This window comes from Lipotes vexillifer, unplaced genomic scaffold (assembly GCF_000442215.2).
Source record: "Lipotes vexillifer unplaced genomic scaffold, Lipotes_vexillifer_v1.1 scaffold982, whole genome shotgun sequence".
In the NCBI taxonomy this organism is placed as follows: Eukaryota; Metazoa; Chordata; class Mammalia; order Artiodactyla; family Lipotidae; genus Lipotes; species Lipotes vexillifer.
In genome coordinates, this window is record NW_006789467.1 from 1,672,695 (window position 1) to 1,692,696 (window position 20,002).

At 56.2% G+C, this 20,002-nt stretch overlaps 1 protein-coding gene across 1 annotated transcript in view; it reads left to right on the top strand.

The window, feature by feature from the left end:
- Positions 1-91: 91 nt before the first annotated feature.
- Positions 92-20,002, top strand: part of LRRC75A (leucine rich repeat containing 75A) — a 35,504-nt gene continuing 15,593 nt past the window's right edge. The window contains 1 exon segment of the mRNA XM_007472299.1: positions 92-343. Coding sequence (XP_007472361.1) covers positions 92-343 — 252 coding nt within the window.

The window sequence follows — 20,002 nt, forward strand, 5'->3', positions numbered from 1 at the left end:
GGCGCGCGCGCAGGGCGGCAGAGGGGCGGGCGGCGGCGGCGGCGGCGGGGACGCGGCGTCGCGGCCCGGCGCGGAGAGCGCGGGCGGCGGCATGGGCACCCGGCAGACCAAGGGCAGCCTGGCGGAGAGAGCCAGCCCCGGCGCGGCGCCCGGCCCCCGCCGCGAGCGGCCCGACTTCTGGGCGTCGCTGCTGTTGCGCGCCGGGGACAAGGCGGGGCGCGCGGGCGCCGGTTCGGGGCTGCCCCCCTACCACCGGCGCGTCGGCATGGTCCAGGAGCTGCTGCGGATGGTTCGCCAGGGCCGGCGGGAGGAGGCGGGGACGCTGCTGCAGCACCTGCGCCAGGTGAGCGCCGGGAGGGGGCGCGGGGGCGCCCCGCCCCTTCCCGCAGAGGCCCCGGCGCGCCGAGGGGCACCGCCCGGGCCCCTGCTCGCGGGGATGGAGCCCGGTCTGGCCGCAGGTGCCTCGGCGCTGCCCCTGAATTCGAGGCCTCGGGACAGGGCGGAGGAAGGCTGGCCCGGTGAGGCCCGCCTGAGGGGGACCTGTTGGAATAATGTCCCCGCTTCAGTCCTCCGCAGGCAAGGACTGAAGGAGGAGGAGGCTGGTCCCGGGGACGGTTCGTGGGAGGGGATGCCTGCCTGGGCCGAGGCGCTTTTCTTCCCCTCTACCCGCCGGCGGTCACCCCCGTCAAGGGTCCTCAAGGAATGCGCAGTCGTCAGCTTCCCCAGGGGGCGTCCAAGGGCGCAGCCCTGGGGCTGGTGAGATGTCAGTCTCCTGGAGGAGAGGCGTCCCGGATGGCGGTTCGGGTGGGCGACAAGGTTTTCTCTCCTGTGACTAACTTCGGCAGGCGCTCAGCCGGGGGCCCCCGCGGAGCAGTGGAGGGGGGCGGGGGGGGCTGGCCTGGGTTCCTACGTGACCGTCTATCTGCAGGGACTTCAGGAGGCTGCCTGCACTCTGCCCTCAGCCTGTTCCCGTCCCTGCCCCGCTGGTTAGGGACCGTCTTTGCACATCTGGCTGGTCTCCTCTGCTTTGGGGCTGTCCTGGGGCTGACGCTGTCCCCCACCTCTCTTTGGCTTTTTTCCTTCCTCACTTTCTTTTGAGGGAGGGGACGGCCTGCTCCGTGGATTTTGTGGAGTCGCAGAGAGGCAGGAGGGTGCACCTCCTGCATCCCCGGAGGTTGTCTTGGCGGGGCGTTGTGAGGGTAGCTGAGTCCAAGCCCGTATTCTTGCTAGATTGACGCCGTTAGTGGTGGAGTCCGGAGGGGGTGGGGGAGGGGGCCTCTCGGGTGGCCTTTCTGAAGTTCCTCCATCACTGATGAGAGAGGCTGTAGGAGAACCTTCCCGGGAGGAGCTTCCGAAATCGAATCAGACCCACATCCCTCCTGGAGTCTGCAGCAGACCCCCAACCCCCTTTATATGTGGTGTGGGTTACCCTGGAGTGTGTGTTCCCAAGGTGTGTGCTGTACAGGGAGAGGGAAGCAGAGGCTTCTGCTCTGGCCTCCACTTCCCCAAACAGCGTCCAGAAGGCTGCCTGAGATGCCACTGGATCCCCAGGTGCCTTCTCTGAGCCCAGTCATCAAAGAAAGATGACATTCCACACCACATAACTTTCTTGGTGTGTATTTCTTTGTCTTTCAAAAACTGGAAGCCAGTGTATGGCCTCTGTGGAAACTGTTTTGCTTTCAAACAGCATAATGGATTTTCCAGACCATCATATCCATTTGCACACCAGAGAGTGAGAAGGTTTTTCTGATCATGTGCTGTTCCCTCGCACTGGGGTGGGTGCTTCGGAGGATTCAGGACCGTGGAGGGGCTGACGGTGGAGGTCCAGACAAGCCCTTCTGGGAGGGTGAAAGAACACAGTGCCGCCAGTCAGTCCGCTGGGGCCTGCGGGGTGAGGCAGACCCTCGAGGCTGAGTGTGATTCCACATCCTGGGGAAACTCGTTTCGGAGAGTAGATGCATCCCTGTGACCCCCACAGGGTCCCTGAGACAGAGAGCATTTCTGGAGAGATAGCGTCTTGTTGGTGCCCTGACACCCTTCTCAGTGGCAGGACTGCGAGGGCCGATGGAGGGCAGAGGTTAGCCAGGCTCCCCCTTTCCTGTGAAAGCGGCAGCATAATTTGCCCTCCAGTCCCAGCCATGTGCTGGGCTTTCCTGATCTCCCGGTAAGGTCTGTGGGCCTCTCTGGAGCCAGTGACGGTCCTGCCCAAGGCGCCTGGAGAGCTGTGTTGCCTAGAACTTGCAGATCAGGGCCCCTCCAGGAAGTGGCGGTGGGCCCTGGGCGGTGTGGGAGGGGAGCCCCGGGTGTCCAAATGTCTGTGAGAAACCAGGAGGTGGTTTTTTAGGACCCTGAGGCTGTTTGGAGGAACGTAGAGCTGCATCTGTGCTGTGCACTGAAGTGGCTCTTTCTCCTAAATCGTATTTTCCTTTCCAGTTTCCTCCTCTAGGCTGGAGGTGGTGATGTTCAGAAAGGGAAGGAGAAGTCACTGAGAGAGGTGCAAACACCCGGGGCCTCAGCGCGGGGGGACCAGCAAGGCCTCGTCAGTAACAGTGGGCAGAGGCGGGGTGTGCAGAGCTCAGGGGCTGGTCTTGCTGGGATGCTGTCCCAGCTCCACAAGGTGCAGGGTGGCGTTGATGAAGAGAAACAGGCAGAGATGGTGGCAGCCCGACAGTCACGGCGTCCACACTTGCTGCTGTGTTTGACAACGTGTGTGGCTGCCCAGAGCCCAAGGGGGGGAGGAGGCTGGAGGACCTCAGTCCCTGTGGTTCTTCACCCCCTTGAGTCCGTGAGCTTTTTGTGGCCCTGGAAGAGTTCTAGACACTCTTCCCAGACCAGTGCAGCAACATTCACAATCTTGCAAGTATTTCGGAGGGTTCGCAGACCCCAAGTTCAGGATATGCCCCCACCTGGGACCTCCCCTCTCCCGACCATGTGACTTGCTACAGGCTCAGGATGTGGAACTAGAGACCCCGGGACCACGTGTGGCAATTCACGGTGGGCTGAAGGATGGTGGCTGCCGCTGCTGCCGCTTCTGAATCTAGGATTCTTTCCAACCTGAGGTTTGGGGGGTGGTTTCCCTGATGGGAGACTCTCCAGCCTGTCCATGCCTGTCCCTTGCCAGAGAGGAATCAGGAGGCCTCCTTAATGTTAAGGCTGCCGAGCTGTGCTGGGGGTGCAGGCAGGATGCCAGGAAGCTGCCAGCTGCCTGGAAGGAGCAGAGAGCCGCCCCCTTCCCTTTAGGAGCCCTGTCATCTCAGTAAGAGCCTGGGGCCAAGGGTCAGCTCGGGCAGCTTGCCTTCCTTCCTTCCGGTCCTCAGTCTGCTTTGACCTTGGACCCAGCTGATAACCACTGTGTGGTGTTTCCTTGTTTCCCAGAGGGTATCTGAGGTACTGAGCAGAGCAAATGCTACAAAGTGTGTGAAATTGCCTTGGTTCTGCAAATCAAGACTCGTTCTCCCGGCAACGATGATAAGAAACCAGAGAATCTGCTTGGGGTCTGGGTGGGCTGCGGGCAGGGTCTCATACCCTTTCTCAGGCCGGGCCCAGGATGTTTCAGATTCTGTCTACCTGACCAGGGCTCAGTCCGGGTCAAAAGCTCACTGCAAGTTCAGAAGCAGTGTGGGGCGGCGTGGGGATGAAAGAAGTCCGCTGTGGATAGAAGAGGCCGCTCCTCTCCCCTCCCCCGGCCCCGTTCCTGCAGGCCTCACCCTCCCCCAGATGTTGCTTCCTAAGTCTTAGGCTCACACTTGCCGTCTTCAAGGAGCCCTGGGGAGGAAGTAACCTTTGGTCATGGAGAGGGCAAGTGCCGGGCTACAAGGGAGGTGGGGTGTCATCTCTTCAGAGCAGTGGTTTCTCTGAGTCCCCAAATCCCAGACTGGGCCATCAGCCAGCTTCCTGGAGCACCAGAGTAAGGGCTCAGTTTCCCCGGGACACCCCAGGCTGAAGTGGCTGCTTCCTCCCTGCTTTCCCATAAAGAGGGTCTGATCGGGTTGGCTTATTGCCACTCAGTATGGCGCAGCCCCACTGAGCAGAGCTGTGCCAGGCTTAGCCCGACGGTGTGGCCCCTGGGAACATGAGCCTCACCAGCGGTGCAGAAAGGAACCCTCAGGAACCGAGGATGACTGGCTGCCCCAGGAGGCTGGCTAAGGGACGAGCACGTGGAGGGCCCTTGGGAACCTGGAGGCTGGGTGCTTTTTCCTCCGACAACCCCCCAAGAGGATTGCTTAGGCGAGTAGCTTGGAGGCCACCAGACAACGAGCAGGGAGTTCCCCACCCTCAGCCTCGATCTCGTTCTTCTGCGCCCGGGATGCACGTCCTCATCTCCGTGGAATACGCTCCTTACCTTTCCAAGGCCACCCTTCTGAGCCACGTCAGCCCACGACTCTCAGATCCGGTTGCCGGTTAGGCTGTGTGGATTTAATCGTCTGTACAGACGTAGTTTTCCCCGCTGTCCATTTTGTTTGTCAGGCTATGTCACATGCTTCCTGAGGGTGGAGACCCCACCACCGCCTTTGTGTTGAACACCAGCTGCTGCAATCTTGAGTGAGTGGTGTGCTGGGGATGCACTGTCACGGCATGTCCTCAGCAAGCCCTTGGATCTGGGCTGTGCATCCAGGGGCTTATTTGCCCGGCCTGCTGGTATGGTCGTGAGATCTGGCGAGTTTGCTGTCATTTGGTTGGATTCCTGGGAGCCATGTCCGCAGGGATCGGCTGTGCCTGGCAGCCCGCCAGGTGGTGGTGTTCTTGGAGAGGGGAGTGGCATGGTGCCCGGCCTCTGAGGGCTCCGTGGGGATCCCGCTCGGCAGGTGCAGTGTAGGGCCTCTGCTGAGGTGGCAGGAGAGAGTGGAGCCTGACTGGAGGCTGGCCTCCGCATTCCTCACTCGCTGCTTGTGCTGAATCATGTTTGTTCCATCCGCAAAGAGAAACCTGCCTTTTTAAATACTGCTGCTCTCTGACCGGGCTGGGCATTTCCAGGGCTGCAGAAGCAGGAGGAATCCCATGCCAGGGCCTGCTCTACTGGTTTCCAAGGCCAGGACACGGCCACCTCAGTATGGCCAGGGCTGGGCCAGCTATCCTGGCTTCAGGTCTGGTGCTGAGGGGGCCCTCTGCTAGAGCTAATGCCCACCCCCTCAGAGATGCCCACAAACAGCCTGGGCTCCACCGCGGACCCCCCCCCCCCCCCCCCCCCCCCCCAGCCACTGCACGACGGCGACTGAATGCAGGCTGTGTTGCGCGGGGGGCCGGTAGAATTTTTCGCGGGTAAATATTCCTGCCAAAGTTAGTTTTCAAGCCACGGGTCATAAATATACAGTATTCCAGCAAAAAAGTACAGAATGTCCTCCTGGGGTTGACAAGCAAATAGTTTCATAAATAACCCTCTTGACACGTGCAAGATGTTAACATTTTTGAGGTTTTGGGTAGGGGCAGACGCAGATATAATTGCTCGATTCAGACTGGAGCCACTCTGGACTTGGACGTTACGTCTTGGGGGCCTATGGCAATGTTTTTCTTGGTGTGAGAGAGTTCGTGTTGCTTGTCAGCACTGAGGACAAAGGCTTCTTCTCAGAAAATTCTGGGCCAGTGTGCTGCACAGGTGAGTCTGACCAGATCTGTAAGCGAGGGGACCTGCACTGGGGCGTCAAATAAATTGCAATCCCTTATGTAGGAGGAGGGCTAGGCTGAGCTACAGTGTTGACTGTTGTAGAGACACTGAGTGCCCAGCCCAGGCAATGTGTACATGAAAGAAGGAAAACGTTCCAAAGAAGCCTCATATTTTGATAGTAATTTTATTTTCTTTTTTAACAGCAAATTTTGGGCAGATCCCCCACCCCCCCACAGTGTCCTCGCTCAGGAACCAGCAGGGTCTGGCTCAGACCTCTCGAGTCATCCTGCCAGTAACCGGAGGCATTGTTGGTACTGTCAGCCTCCCCCATCCCCAGGGTTCCGGCGGCTGCGCCAGTCCACCCACACAGCCCACACACGCCTGCAGGCGGGAGCCACCTGCAAAAGGGTTATCCAGGTGATTAGGGTTTCTCTGGCTTCCCCATCGGGGTGCCCAAGGGGTGGGGTCAACATCCGGGGAGATCCCCACCCCAAGTGGAGGTCTCAGCCAGCCACCTACCCCTGTCACTTTCCTACCAGGAGCAGCACCGTGGGCGGCCTGTGAGAAGGGTGACCCCCCCCACCCTATGCTGCATGCCCTGGCCCTCCGGCTGTGTCACATCCACTCTCATCAGGAGAAACTGGGGGTGGGAGCCGTTGTGTAAACCGGCGGGCCCCATCACTGTCGCTGGGAGAGACCGCTGTTCTAATGAGAGCAGTGACCTTGACAGGCCAAGCAAGGCGGGGGGCCGGGCCTTACAGTGCCTGCTTTCCTCCCCACCCCACCCACTGGCCCGAGCAGAGCCCACGTGGCTCTCTGGGAACATTTCCCAGCCTTTTTTTTTTTTTTAAACTTTTATTAGCTCAAACTCCTGGCTGCTGCAGCCATATGGAGTTCTGCCGCAGGCTGCTGCTCAAGGGATGTGGCATTTTGATGTTTCTAACTTCATCTTAACCAAGATAGCCGCAGAGTCGGATGAGAGTGGAGGATGTCAGTGTTTGCCTGCAGGGTGGCCTCACGTTGGACCTGAGGTCTGTGCCCACCTCCAGGGCTGCCCCTGCCTGCTCTGGCCTCTGCCTCCCGGCCTCTGTCTGCCTCTCTCCTGCCTGCCTCCTGGGCCTTCTCTGTGTCTCTCCCTCTCCCTGGGCGAGAAGCAGACTTTTCGTCTCTGTTATTTGGCCCGATCTTGTTCAGCTTCCCTCTGCAGCCGCCACGCCCCAGCCTCCATGGCAGGAAGGCAGCCTCGGGGGCCGTGAGGACTGGAGGGAGTCAGCGGCGGGGGGGTTCGTTGTCTGGTCCAGTCGGTGCCCGGTGCCTTGGGCGGGAGGTCCGGCGCTGGAGACAGCCCTCCCGCCTGCGCGCTGCGTCCCAGCCCATAAAGCATTTTCTCCTGTTTATTTTGCTCCCTAAATAGTCTTGTGAGGTCAGCAGGATGTTGCTTAAAGCAAAAAATGGTGGGTTTTCTTTTTTAATATTATAAAAGCAGTGCATCCTCATTGTAGAAAACAAGAAAATACAGATGAGCAAAACTAAGACCTGAGAGCGTTTTCACGTGTCCCACAGTCTAGTGCCCGCTCTTCCAGGCAGAGGTCTAGGCCCCGGGAGGCAGAAGAGACAGTAGTAATTGTCCCCCCACCTCATGGAGGGGCTGTGAGGATCCAGGAGGCCGGTGCTGGTGCAGGTGCTTAGCGGGGCTCCGAGAAAGGGCTCCGCTCTGGTGGCCGCCTTCACTGGGAACTGGGGGGACCTCGGCTCTGGTCCCAGCTCAGGCTCTAACTTGCCAGCCCCTTTCTCTGGCCTCAGTTTCCCCACCAACAAAGTGAAGGGCTGTGTGGCTGAGATGACCACTGAGGTTCCCTGCCACCACGCAGGTTCCACCAGGCTCCCGTGGATTCAGGGATGGACCCATTCATTCCCACATGAGCCGGATTCACAGTCGTGCACTGATGTCACAACCTTGTCCCCACCTTGTACAAGAGTTGGGACACGGGGAGGGGCTTCTGAAGGGAAGCAGACCCCTAGGGCTGACCTCTGCACACCGGCACAAACCCTTCCTCCCTCAGGGCTCCCAAATGGACCAGGAGCTGGGCTGGGAGCTGCAGGGCACCAGCCCCCCACTTCCTAGTTGGGGCTTTGTCTCACCTGCCCTGCCTGGCCCCTCCCAGCAGTCCTGGTGCTCAGGCCTGTGCCTCTCCTGTCCACACCCCCTTCCCAGGCCCTTGGCCCCCTGTCCCCCGGCACGTTCTCCGAGTGGTACTTTTTCAGTGGTTTGTTTGTTAAAGTGGGATGATGTGGCAGTGGAGGCCAAGATGAAGTTGGAGGAGGTGGACAGCGGAGCACAGCCCGAGGAGAGGGTGGTCCCCGCACAGTGGAGCACGGCCACGCCCCTGCTCCTGGCAACCAAGGACTCTGGGGGGTGAAGGCCATTCAGTGAGTGAGTCCGGGTGGCCCAGTGGTGCCTCATCACCTCAGTCCTTCAGTGAGATGTAAGGCAGCTCCTGGCCCATTCGGTGCCTTTGTGAGAAGTAGAAGACACCTCTCTGGTTGGCAGAGACAAAGTCAAGGCTCGGTGAGTTCAGCCCCACCCAGACACCCTTGTGCAGTGTGCATCCTGCACAGCTGTACTTAGCATCCTTGGTGAAGGTGCACAGAAGTTCAGTCTTTATCACCTGAAGCCAGTCAGGAGGCTCACCCCTTCTCCCATTTGCCCCCTCGGGCATGGCCTTCCTACATCACCTACGGCAGGGAACAGTGCAGTGTCAGCCAGAACATGATTTGTGCCTCTGAGCTGAACACTTGCCCTCTCCCTCCTGAATCAGGGAGCTGAAACGATCGGGTATCTTCTTCTAGAAGGTTCCAGATCAACACTCCTGCCTCTCCAAGGGCGTTGGACAGATGCAAAGACATCAGTGAGTCTGGAGTCAGGCTCAGGGGGGAGCATCAGGGGGGGACACAGGTAGATCAGAGGGTCCTTCCTTGCTGGGCTCCCAAGGACTCCAGCCCCTTGCCCATGTCCTGGGGACCAGGAATCCCTCTCCAGCTTCCCAGACTGTTTGCATCCCCGCCTCCGCTGATTCTGGGGGAAATTAGGTCTGGATGCTTGCACCCCCTGTAAATAATCTCCACGTCTCCAGATGAAATAACTCCCTTCAGTTTAGTTTTTCCTAGTACAAGCCAGTCTTCTGAACTTCTTATCATTCTCATCGGCCGATCTACGTTTTCTATTTTCTTCTGCAGTTGCAGTTTCGGGGTTTCCAAACAGCTGCCAGCCCAGGGACCATCAGGAGTGGGGAGGTTCTCAGAGATGGAAACTCAGACACAAGTTTCCAAGTTACCTGTTCTGAGAATTCCCATCTCTCCAGAAATCACCTGCTGGTTGAGAATCGGCCCAGTCAAGCAGGGGGAGAATAATAGAGATGTTTTCGGTGTGACACATCCCAGTGGGAGGTTGGTCCACGCGCGAGGGCCCAGAAGTGGGCACTGTGAGGGGGCCAGAGGCTCAGGAAGTTGGGGGAGCAGGCCTGGAATAGGAGAGGGGGCAGCAGGATGGAACTGGAGAAACAGTTTGGGAAAGCTGGCAGGAGCTGGCCAGGAAACCCAAAGGAGCAGAGGCAGCTGGCTGGGGACGTGAGAGCTGGTGTGTTGCACCTGGGCCAGGCTTTGGTGGGGAGATGCCACCAAGGAAATCCTGTGGGCAGAACCCAGGGACCCTGGGACCGGGAGAGAGACCTGGGGCCCGGGCAGGAGGCTCTGGGCCTCCACGGGCCTGTCACTTTGGCCCTTTCACTTCACCCACTTCCACCTCCAGCCCGGCCCTCCCAGGGTCCCCGGAAGCTGTGGACAAACTCGGTGACCTCCCGGAGACCAGGCAAAGGCCCTCCCTCCCCAAGGACACTGCCCTTCGCAGCCTTTGAGGCTCACTGATTCTTTCTTGTTGCTGCTGGTTGTGGCCCTGGTTCTTCCACTTGTGGGGCAGTGAGGCCCCGAGGAAGAGCAGGGCCTTAAGGTGGGGAAGAGTCCACCTGGCCAGGGCTCCTTCCCTGGGTCCACTCCTGCCCCCGCCCCCGGCTGCCCAGAGAAAAGGTCTTGGGGAAATCAGCTGAGCTGGAGTGCAGGCAGGCAGGGCCTCACCGCAGCCGTGGACCTGGGAGACCTCTTACCCCTGCACTTGAGTGTGAGCTGCATTGGAGCTGGACTCCCTGTCCTGTGTGACTCATCTCTGCTCCCCCGGATTCTTGGAGGCTGTGCCTGGGCCTTGCCTCTGACCTAGAGATTTAAAGTGGTAAAGACCCCTAGTTTGCGGGGCGGGGGCGGGGGGTTGATTTTATGTGCCATCTCGGCGAGGCCATGGTACCCAGTTTTTGGTCAAATGTGAGTCTAGATATTGCCGCAAAGATATTTTTTAGATGAGATTAACGTTAAATCAGTCAACCTTGTGTAAAGCGGGTGACCTTGTGTAGTGTAGGTCGGCCTCATGCGATCAGTTGAAGTCCCTTGAGAGGAAAGGCGGAGGAATTCTGCCCCAGGCTGCCTGCCTTTCAGACCTGCCAGATCCCACAGTCACTATTCCTCACACATCCCTCTTTCTCACACACCCCTCTTATCAGTTTTGTTCCTCTGGAGAACCCTGTTACACTTGTCCTCCAAGGGCTGATGTCTGGGGGAGGCGGGTAAGAAACTTCCGGAGGCGCCCGGGGCCCCCCTGCACGGCCACTGGATCACAGCCCTCCGGTCCTCGACTTCTCACTCTGAGAAGTGGGCTGTCCCGTGAAGCCTGTCCTGCTTGGAAAGCAGGTTGTCAGGGAGCCAGAGGAGCCTTGAAGTCACTCCTCTACCCCTTTTTCTTCCGCATTTCCTTCCACAATGGACCAAACCTTTTATTTAAAATGGACAACAGTAACCACATGGAAAGACAAATGGGCTTAAATGCCTTCACCAGAAGCCATCAACGACGGATTATCTCCCAAGCACAGATCAGGAGGGCGCGGGATGGATGACAGAGTGCTGAGAATCTGTGGAATGTAGGAGCGGGTGGACCTCAGGGACCTGCTGGCCCCAGCCTTTCAGCAGGGCGCAGGGGTGGGGGGGCACGCGCCCGGCGCCACACAGTGACCTAGGGGCTACCTCAGGCCTGGAGCCTGGGGGGCTCCTGCCCCGCCCTGAGCAGAGCCTGGCTGGACCTGTGACCACAGGGGGCAGATCACAGCCTCTTCAGGCCTGCTGTGCCTCCCAGCTGATTTTATGTTTTTCTGAAGAGAAAGCAGCCTTTTATTTATGTGTTGCTACTGCTGTTTCTTGGATTTTTTTTTTTTTTTTTTTTTTTGCGGTACGCGGGCCTCTCACTGCTGTGGCCTCTCCGGTTGCGGAGCAGAGGCTCCGGACGCGCAGGCTCAGCGGCCATGGCTCACGGGCCCAGCCGCTCCGCGGCATGTGGGATCTTCCCGGACCGGGGCACGAACCCGTGTCCCCTGCATCGGCAGGCGGACTCTCAACCACTGCGCCACCAGGGAAGGCCCTGTTTCTTGGATTTTAATTGCATTACACTTGGCAATGGTCAAACATCTGTTTCCAGAGGCCTGCTTTGTGCAGAGTGTCATTTTTAAAGACCTCAAAGTTAAAACACAAATAACGTGCAGCCGTGAAGCCAGCACGCTGTGTGCTGGCGGTGAGAGCAGACCCACCAGACACTTGTCACAGTTAAGGAGGGTCGCCTGCCAGGGTGCCCGCCTTCAAACCTTGCAGGGCTGGTGGTCGTGGAGGGGCAGGAGCCCTCAGCTGCCCCTGGGGGATGGCGGCCCTGCGGTGGGACGAGAGAACTGGCCTTGCCCCTCAGCCGGACAGGCAAGCGGTCAGGGCAGCGGCGGCCGGCGGCCCGAGGGGCAGCGCCTACCCTGGAGCCGGCGGGAGCAGCCTTGCCAACAAGCAGGCCAATGCCAGCAGGTTTCTTTCAGGGAGTGTGTGTGTGTGTGTGTGTGTGTGTGCGCGTGCGCGCGCGCCTCTGGCCTCCCTCCCCGGGGATGGGCTACACACACACACACACACACACACACACACACACACACACACACACACACGACAGCTGCCCGCCCAGACCTCGGCCTCATCGTCGTGACCCTGGGAGGTTTATGGTGTCCTTGGGACGTGTTTGTGCACACACACCACACACACACATACACGCACATATATATAGACACACGCAGTACTCATGGGTGCTAGATTTTCTCAATTACGATTCAACATACTGAACTAAAAATGTTAAAGCCTACTGTTTCCCTAAGATTTTAAGTCTAAGCTACAAATGCCATGCTGTTTATGAATCTAGTAGATTTAAATAATCACATTTAAGGGTAGAGGGCTTATAACTTTGTTAAGTTTCTTTCAATATCTTAGTGATTCTGCAAATTTAATATAACCAGTTTTCTTAAGTTTATAAATAGCCATCCTAAAAAGCAGGACTTTCCCAAGCTCCTGAACAGTTCTTAAAATGTAATAAGCTTATAAATAAGGTGAATATTAAATTCTGTTAAACATTTCAAAACTGTCACAAACTCAGCCAGATCCTCCTTCAGCGTCCTGCTTAAAATCATAAGCCTAGGGCTTCCCTGGTGGCACAGTGGTTGAGAGTCCACCTGCCGTTGCAGGGGACACGGGTTCATGCCCGGTCCGGGAAGATCCCACATGCCGCGGAGCGGCTGGGCCCGTGAGCCATGGCCGCTGAGCCTGCGCATCCGGAGCCTGTGCTCTGCAACGGGAAAGGCCACAGCAGTGAGAGGCCCGCGTACCGCAAAAAAAAAAAAAAAAAAATCATAAGCCTAAAGTCAGTTACTCACCCCTTTCAAATCGGAATTGCAGGCCTCATCTGTTAGGTACTCTGACTTACGTGATTCTCTAAAGTGTTACAAGTGTGTGAAGTGCCAGATCTATGAATTTCTGGGTGCATCTGAGCAGCATTACTCCAGTGTCTGCCGGTGTAATTCAACGCCTTCAGGGTTAGGCAGCGGATGAGCCCAAGAGCGACCTTCTGTCCTCAGTACCCCGAACTGCGCCCCCTCCAACTCCCCTGTCCGGGCGGCTTCACCGCTGGGCTGGATTCTGTCTGCTGCTGTTCCTTTCATCCGTCCTCCCCTGTTCCTCCTGCCCTCAGGGCCCCATCTCTTCAGCTGTTTAGCAGTGTCCTCTTGGAAGGTGCACACCCCACGCCCTTGGCTCCGGATCGTGCATCCAAGGCCACGCTAATGACGCATCCCAGGGGGCCAGAAGAAAGAGTCCTTAGCAGCGACTCCTGGTGCAGAACTCCTGCTACAGCAGCACTAAGGGATCTATCCCCACTGCTTACATAGTTCCAGTGTCTGTGAACTCACTACTTGATTTTTTTTTTTAATTGTGGTAAAGTGTAGATAACATAAGACTTATCATTTTAACCACTTTTACGTGTACAGTTCAGTGGCATTAAGCACATCTACAGTGTTGTGCAACCATCCATCTACAGAGCTCTTCATTTTCCCAAACTGAAACTCTGTCCCCATTAAACACTAATTCCCCAGCCCCTACTCCCCAGCCCCTGCTAACCTCCATCCTACCTTCTGTCTTTATGGATTGGACTCTAGGGACCTCATACGAGTGGAATCGTACAGTAGTATGTGTCCTTCTGTGACTGACTTATTTCATTTAGCATCATGTCCTCCCGGTTCATCCTGTTGGAGTGCGTGTCAGGATTCCCTTTACCACTTCTTTTTAAATGTTCTTTCTTACATTGGGCTGGAAACCATCTTAGGGAATGTGGTTCTATAGGGAGCATTTCTTTTTTTTTGGCTGTGCCACCCGGCTTGTGGGATCTTAGTTAACCCTGTCCAGGGATTGAACCCCGGGCCCTCGGGAGTGAAAGCACGGAGTCCTAGCCACTGGAGCGCCAGGGAATTCCCTACAAGGAGCATCTCTGACTAGCCCAGTCCCACCTCTGGGAGCAGACAGCAAAGGAGAGTGTGTCGGGGGTGCACGCATTCCAGAGAGGGCCCAGGGCTGGTGGAAGCGGCAAGGAGGTTTCTGCCGATAACGGTCCCAGTTGCCCACAGCTGTGCTCCTGGTTGAGGTCAGCACAGGCCAGAGGAGGAAATGGGTCCCCGCCCACTTGCCCTAACCTTTTCGCCTTGGTGCGTCCCCTAGGGAAAATGCCACCGCTGTTTCCATGCTGTGTATTTGTTTCCTAGGGCTGCCGTCACAGACGACCACTGTTTTGGTGGCTTAGAACGACAGAAACGTCTTCTCTCACTGCTCTGGAGACCAGAAGCCTCAAATCAAGGTGTCGGCAGGCCACACTCCCTCGAGAGGCTGTCGGGAGGTTTCACTCTGTGCCGCTTCGGCGGCTGGTGGCTCTGGCAGCGTCCATCTTCCCATCCCCTTCTCTGTGTCTGTCTCTTGTAAGGGCACCTGGCGTTGGATTTAGGGCCCAACTGGGTAACCCAAGATGATCTCATCTTGAGATCCTTAATCTGCAAAGACCCTTTTTCCAAATGAGCTAAATTCACACGTTCTGGGGACTAGGGATGTGGAGTTGTCTTTTGGGCGCTGCCATTTAGCCCAGCGCACCCGTTTCTGCTTCTCACACGTGGTGTGTACCTTGCCCCAGGTGTCCCGTCCATCCGGTCCATCCGCGGCGGGACTCTGCCCACCTTCCTTAGAGGCTGTGGTCTTCATTCTCACCGAGCTCCTCTGGCTTCTCCCCCTGGCGGCTTCCTGGGGCTGCATTTCCCTGACAGCACCTGGCAGTTCCCGTCCCTCCCCTGGGAGGCAGCCAGAATGTCAGGGTAGAGGGGACACGGAGACCGGTGGCCCAGGCAGGCCAGTACTGCAGACTGTGCCCCTCCCCCGGAAGAGTGGCCTCTGATGTTCCGGAGGAGGACCGCGTTCGATCACTGCCTCATTGTCGCCCCGCGCACGCGGGCTCCGGTGGCTTCAACGCAGCTGTCTACCTTTTCTGGTTAATATGCGGAGCCTGCTGCCTGCTCCTTCCCCGGGCTCGGGCGCAGGAGCCGTAGCTTCATGCCTGGAGAAGAGAGACAGACACAAGCGCATTTCCCGCAGGGCCTTCCTCCTGGGAACAGGCCCAAAACCTGGAACTTAAAAGGCAAGAGGGTGCTCGTGGTTTAAAATAGCGAGTGCGTGGCAGCCTCCTGAGTGCCTTCCGCCTAAAATACCTGCGGAGACTCACCAAAAGCAGATGAAAATTCCTGAAAGCCAAGAAAGGTGGGCGGCCTGGGAGGAACCCCTTCCAGCTCTGAGACAGATGGAGCTGCCCCGGCTCCCCCCGGAAGCTGAGACCGCCCAGAGGAAGGGGAAGCCCCCTTCTCCCCAGTCGGAGGGAGTCAGGCAGCTGCCCCTTTCCCACGCGAGGCGTGATTCGGGGGCAGAAACAGTACTGTTGAACGCTGCCCTCGCTGCACCTCCCCCGGCATCTCTGCGTGTATTTGGAGAAAGCCACCCTCAGGCGCTACCTGCACCGGGCAGGCGGGAGAGAGGGAAACCCGCGAGCAGTGGCTGCTGGCAGTCCAGCGTGGCCCGTGGGCTCAGCCAGGGATGGGGAAGTCCTGGGATGTGGACACCACTGTGGGTTTCCACAGACTCCATCTTTGGAGTTTTGGCGGCCCAGGCTGTGGAGGTGGACAAAGATGTCTCTTCCCAAGGTCAGAGTCACATTAGCTCAGTGTCTGGGGTGTGGTCCCCAGGCTGGGCTCCTTACAAACCAGAACCTGAGAGGTGGACTCAGCTCTTATCCAGGGAGGCAGCCGTGGGACAAGGTCAAGATTCTGGTTAAAATTCCAACGTACGGGTGTGGTTTTCACACCAACAAGCAGTTACTCGACGCGAGCTGGGTATCCCTCAATTCAACTCGATTCTGATGCTCTCTACCCAGAGGTGGTGTCCGATCCCACGGGTTAAGGGGATCCCACAAGGCAGCCCCTCACTTCAGACTCTAATCACAAGTCCAGGTTGTTACCCGTGCTTCTGACCAATCAGCTATAGGTTGGAGGTTCTCACGACCCTCTCCTTGGGTTGGATTAATTTGAGTGGCTCACAGAACTCAGGAAAACATTTTACTCACTAGTTTATTATAAAAGGATGTAACTCGGGACTTCCGTCGTGGCGCAGTGGTTAAGAATCCACCTGCCAATGCAGGGGACACGGGTTCGGGCCCCAGGAAGATCCCACAGGCTGCGGAGCAGCTAAGCCCGTGCGCCACAACTACTGAGCCCGCGTGCCGCAACTACTGAAGCCCGTGCGCTGCAACTACTGAAGCCCGTGTGAGCCTAGAGCCTGTGCTCTGCAACGAGAAGCCACCGCAATGAGAAGCCCACACACCACAACGAAGAGCAGCCCCCGCTCGCGCGCAGCAACCAAGACCCAACGCAGCCAACAATTAATAAATTAAAAAAAAAAAAAAAAAGATGTAACTCAGGAACAGCCGGATGGGAGAGAGGCACAGGGCCAGGTGTGGAGAAGGGCACGGAGCTTCCAGCCCTCCAGGCGTCCATTCTCCACACCTCCCCGTGCTCACCCACCCAGAAGCTCTCCGAACCCTGCACTTTGGAGAGTTTCTGGAGATTTCATCACATAGGCTCGACTGATTACCTCGTTCGCCATTGGTGACTGATTCTCTTCATCCCCTCTCCCCTCCCTGAGATAGGGACGGGTCTGAAAGTTCCAACCTCTAATGACATGGTTGGTTCCCCTGGCCCCATCCTCAGGTGACCAAGGGGACTTCCAAAAGTCATCTCATTAACAAAAATAAAGTCATTAAAAAAGTCATCTCTGGGCTTCCCTGGTGGCGCAGTGGTTCAGAGTCCGCCTGCCGAGGCAGGGGACACGGGTTCGTGCCCCGGTCTGGGAAGATTCCCACATGCCGCGGAGCGGCTGGGCCCGTGAGCCATGGCCGCTGAGCCTGCGCGTCCGGAGCCTCTGCTCCGCAACGGGAGAGGCCACAGCAGTGAGAGGCCCGCGTACCGCAGCAAAAAAAAAAAAAAGTCATCTCATAACAAAAGACACCTTTGTCTCTCTCATCAGTTAGGAAATTCCGCAGGTTTTAGGAGCTCTGTGCCAGAAAGAACAAAGACCAAGTATCTATTTCTTATTATAAATCACAACATCACACTAGACAGATGGTGGATGGGGGTCTCACTAGATCACCCCTCCTTCAGGGGTGAGCAAGTGAGGAAAATAACCCTGTGCGTCGGATAAGTACTGTGGAGGCTGGACCCTGACTCTGGAATGATCTACGGCAAGATCCGGGGGAAATGAACTTCGTGGAAAAAGAACAAAATGCCACGAAAAGAGGCAAAAAAGATGGAAAAAAGACAGAGGGTGAGATGAAAAGGGAGATTAATGAGCAAAATAAGAATTGCAAGGATTCGAAACACTGGCCAACACACAGTCCTGACTGGAAGCAGTGGGAGTGGCGTTGACGGTGCCGGACATGAGGTCAGTGGCAGAAGGCAAACCCGGCCCGTCCACAGGCGTGTGTTACGGGATGAACACGAGAAGAGGTCAGCTCAGAAGGCGCTCAGAGCCGGCATCCGCCCTCCTGATGAGACAGGCTATAAAAAGGTCCACGTTTGTAGATGGAATGACCCCAACACTGAAGGTAGATTCAAAGAAAACACCCACAACTAGACTCACGGTGGTAAAAAATTGTAATAACCAGGTGTGGCAGGCAGAAAAATAATGGCCAGAAACATGTGCTCCCTCATATCTCAGGAAGGTGTCTGTTTTTGCCTGCCTGGGTCGCAGGACCTTTTTTTAAATTTAAATTGTTGCAAAATGCACATCACATAAAATTTACCATCTTAAATTAACCATTTCTACACTTCAGTATCGTTAAGCACATTCACATTGTTTTGCAACCGTCACCACCATCATCCTCAGAACTCTTTTCATCTTGCAAAACTGAAACTCTGTCCCCAAGAAACAACAACTCCCCAGCCTCTCTCCCCGAAAGCCCCTGGCACCCGCCGTTCTACTCTGTGTCTATGAAGTTGACTTCTCTGGGTACCTCATGTGCGTGGAATCATCCTTTTGTGGCTGATTTCTCTCAGCGTAATGTCCTCAAGGATCATTCACAGTGTAGCATATGTCAGATCTCATTCCTTCTTATTCCTTTGTAGACATATACCACACTTTGTTTATCCATGCCTCTGTAGAAGCTGATGGACGCTTGGGTCATTTCCACCTTTTGACCATTGTGAATAATGCTGCTATGAACATGCTGCTATGAACATAGGCGTAGAAGGATCTGAGTCCCTGCTTTCAGTTCTTTGGCTTATGTACCCAGAAGTGGAGTCACTGGGTCGTACGGTAACTCTGTTTTTAATTTTTTGAGGGATCACCGTGGTGTTCTCCACAGTGGCTGCACCGCTTCACATTCCTCCCAGCAATGCACAGGAGCTCCAGTTGTGTGTCCATCCTCATCAACACTGGCATCTTCCGCTTAGAGTGGGGCTGGCAGTGGCTTGAGCTAAGAACTGGATGAGCCGGAGAAGTTGATTTGATTTGTATTAGGAAGGGAAGGGCTGGGTGCTGAGAGCGTTTGCAGGGTCGAGATGAGCCACTGAGGGACAGGTGGGGTCTTGGGATGTTAGGAGTTTTGGTGGGCTGTCACGAGGGTGCCCTTTTGGTGACGTTGTGAGATGGTTGTAAAGACATCAGCTGCTTTTCGGGCTACGCTGTATGTTGAACTGATGTTCCTGGGAAGGGGATCGTGTGCTGAGACCATCCAGGAGAGGCAGCTAGAGGTTTTTGGCAAAGACAATCCCATGGACGTCTGGGCAGAAAAAGCAGCTAAAGACACAAAAACCAGGTTGCCTCAGAGTCGCCTGCCATGCTGAGTACCAGGGGGCTACCGCGTTTTGAAGGTTAGTTTCTCTCTAGCCAGGTTGCCTTCAGGTGCGACGTTAACATAAAGGATTTTTCAGGTAGGCTAGAGCTCAGAAAATAACCACCCGTGTATTCATTCTGGATGACGTTCTCTGGCAGCGACAGCATGAGGTGCAGGTGTGGGAGCAGCTCCAGGGAAGGGCTGAGCGGTGGCCCTGAACGCTATCGCAGTCCCAAAGGCGTGCAAATCTGTGTTCAAACTGAATGCAAATGGCCAAATTTTATCATCGATAGAGTGCCTTTAACAATTAAAAACAAACAAACCACAAACTAAACAGTAAGAGCAGTGACCTGGATCTAAAATCTCTGATTATACCCATAAAGGCCAAGAAGAGGCGAGGCTGGCAGTCAGGCAGGTGTCAAAATTCCCTGCTGACCCTCCACCCCAAGCGCTGCCGAGGTCCTGGGTGGCCCCTCTGAAGCTGCCCGGGGTCCCCACGGTGCCAGCTCACTAGTTTGGGACCAGACCCCGAGATTGATATCGCTTCTGCTCCCGGACACCAGACACGAGCTGCGGGCATGGGCTAAGCTTCCTCTCCCAGACCCCCGCCCCCGCCCCCCCTCCCCCCCCCACCAAAACCACACCCGCATCAACAGGGAGCCTCGCTGAGGGTCGGAGTGACGGGAGAGAGCACAGCAGGGAGGCTGCACCCTCCCCAGGGGCTCCCTGGCTCCTAGCCTGGCTCAGCTTAGCCCCTTTCTCCCAGGGTACCCCATGCTTCTAGCCCTGCGGTTCTCCAGCTGTTTTCGGTATCAAGCGCCCTCTTTATTTTTTCTAACTTAATTGTTTTTGGTTTTGTTTCTGGCCGTGCTGCGCGGCATGCGGAACTTCCCCAACCAGGGATCAAACCCACGCCCCCTTGAGCGGAAGCGCAGAGTCTTAACCCCTGGACCACCAGGGAAGTCCAAGAGCCCTCTTTATACTCTTTTAACTCTTTTAAATTGAGATATAATTGACCTATAACATTGTTTAAGGCCCACAGTGTATTGACTTGATACATTTATATTGCAGTGTGGTTGCCATTGTAGCGTTAGCCAACACCCCTGTCTTGTCCCATAAATATCTCTTCTTCTAGTGTGGGTAACAATAGTTTTGTTGTCTTTCATAGTTGTACTGTGTATTAGTCTCCAGGACTTATTTTTCTTCTAGTTGCAAGTATGTACCTTTAAACACCGTCTCCCATTCCCCTACCCCCCAGCCCCAATCCACTGTTTTTCAGAGTTCAGTTCTTCTTAGGTTCCACATATAAATGAAATCATATAGTATTTGTCTTTCTCTGACTTATCTCACTGAGCATAATGTCCTCAAGGTCTATCCACGTTGTTGCAAATGGCAGGATTTCTTTCTTTCTCGCAGCTGAATAGTATTCCATTGTGTATATAGACCACAACTGCTATATCCAGTCATAGGTTGATGGGCACTTAGGTTGTCGCCGTGTCTTGGCTGTTGTGAATAACGCTGCAGTGAACATGGGA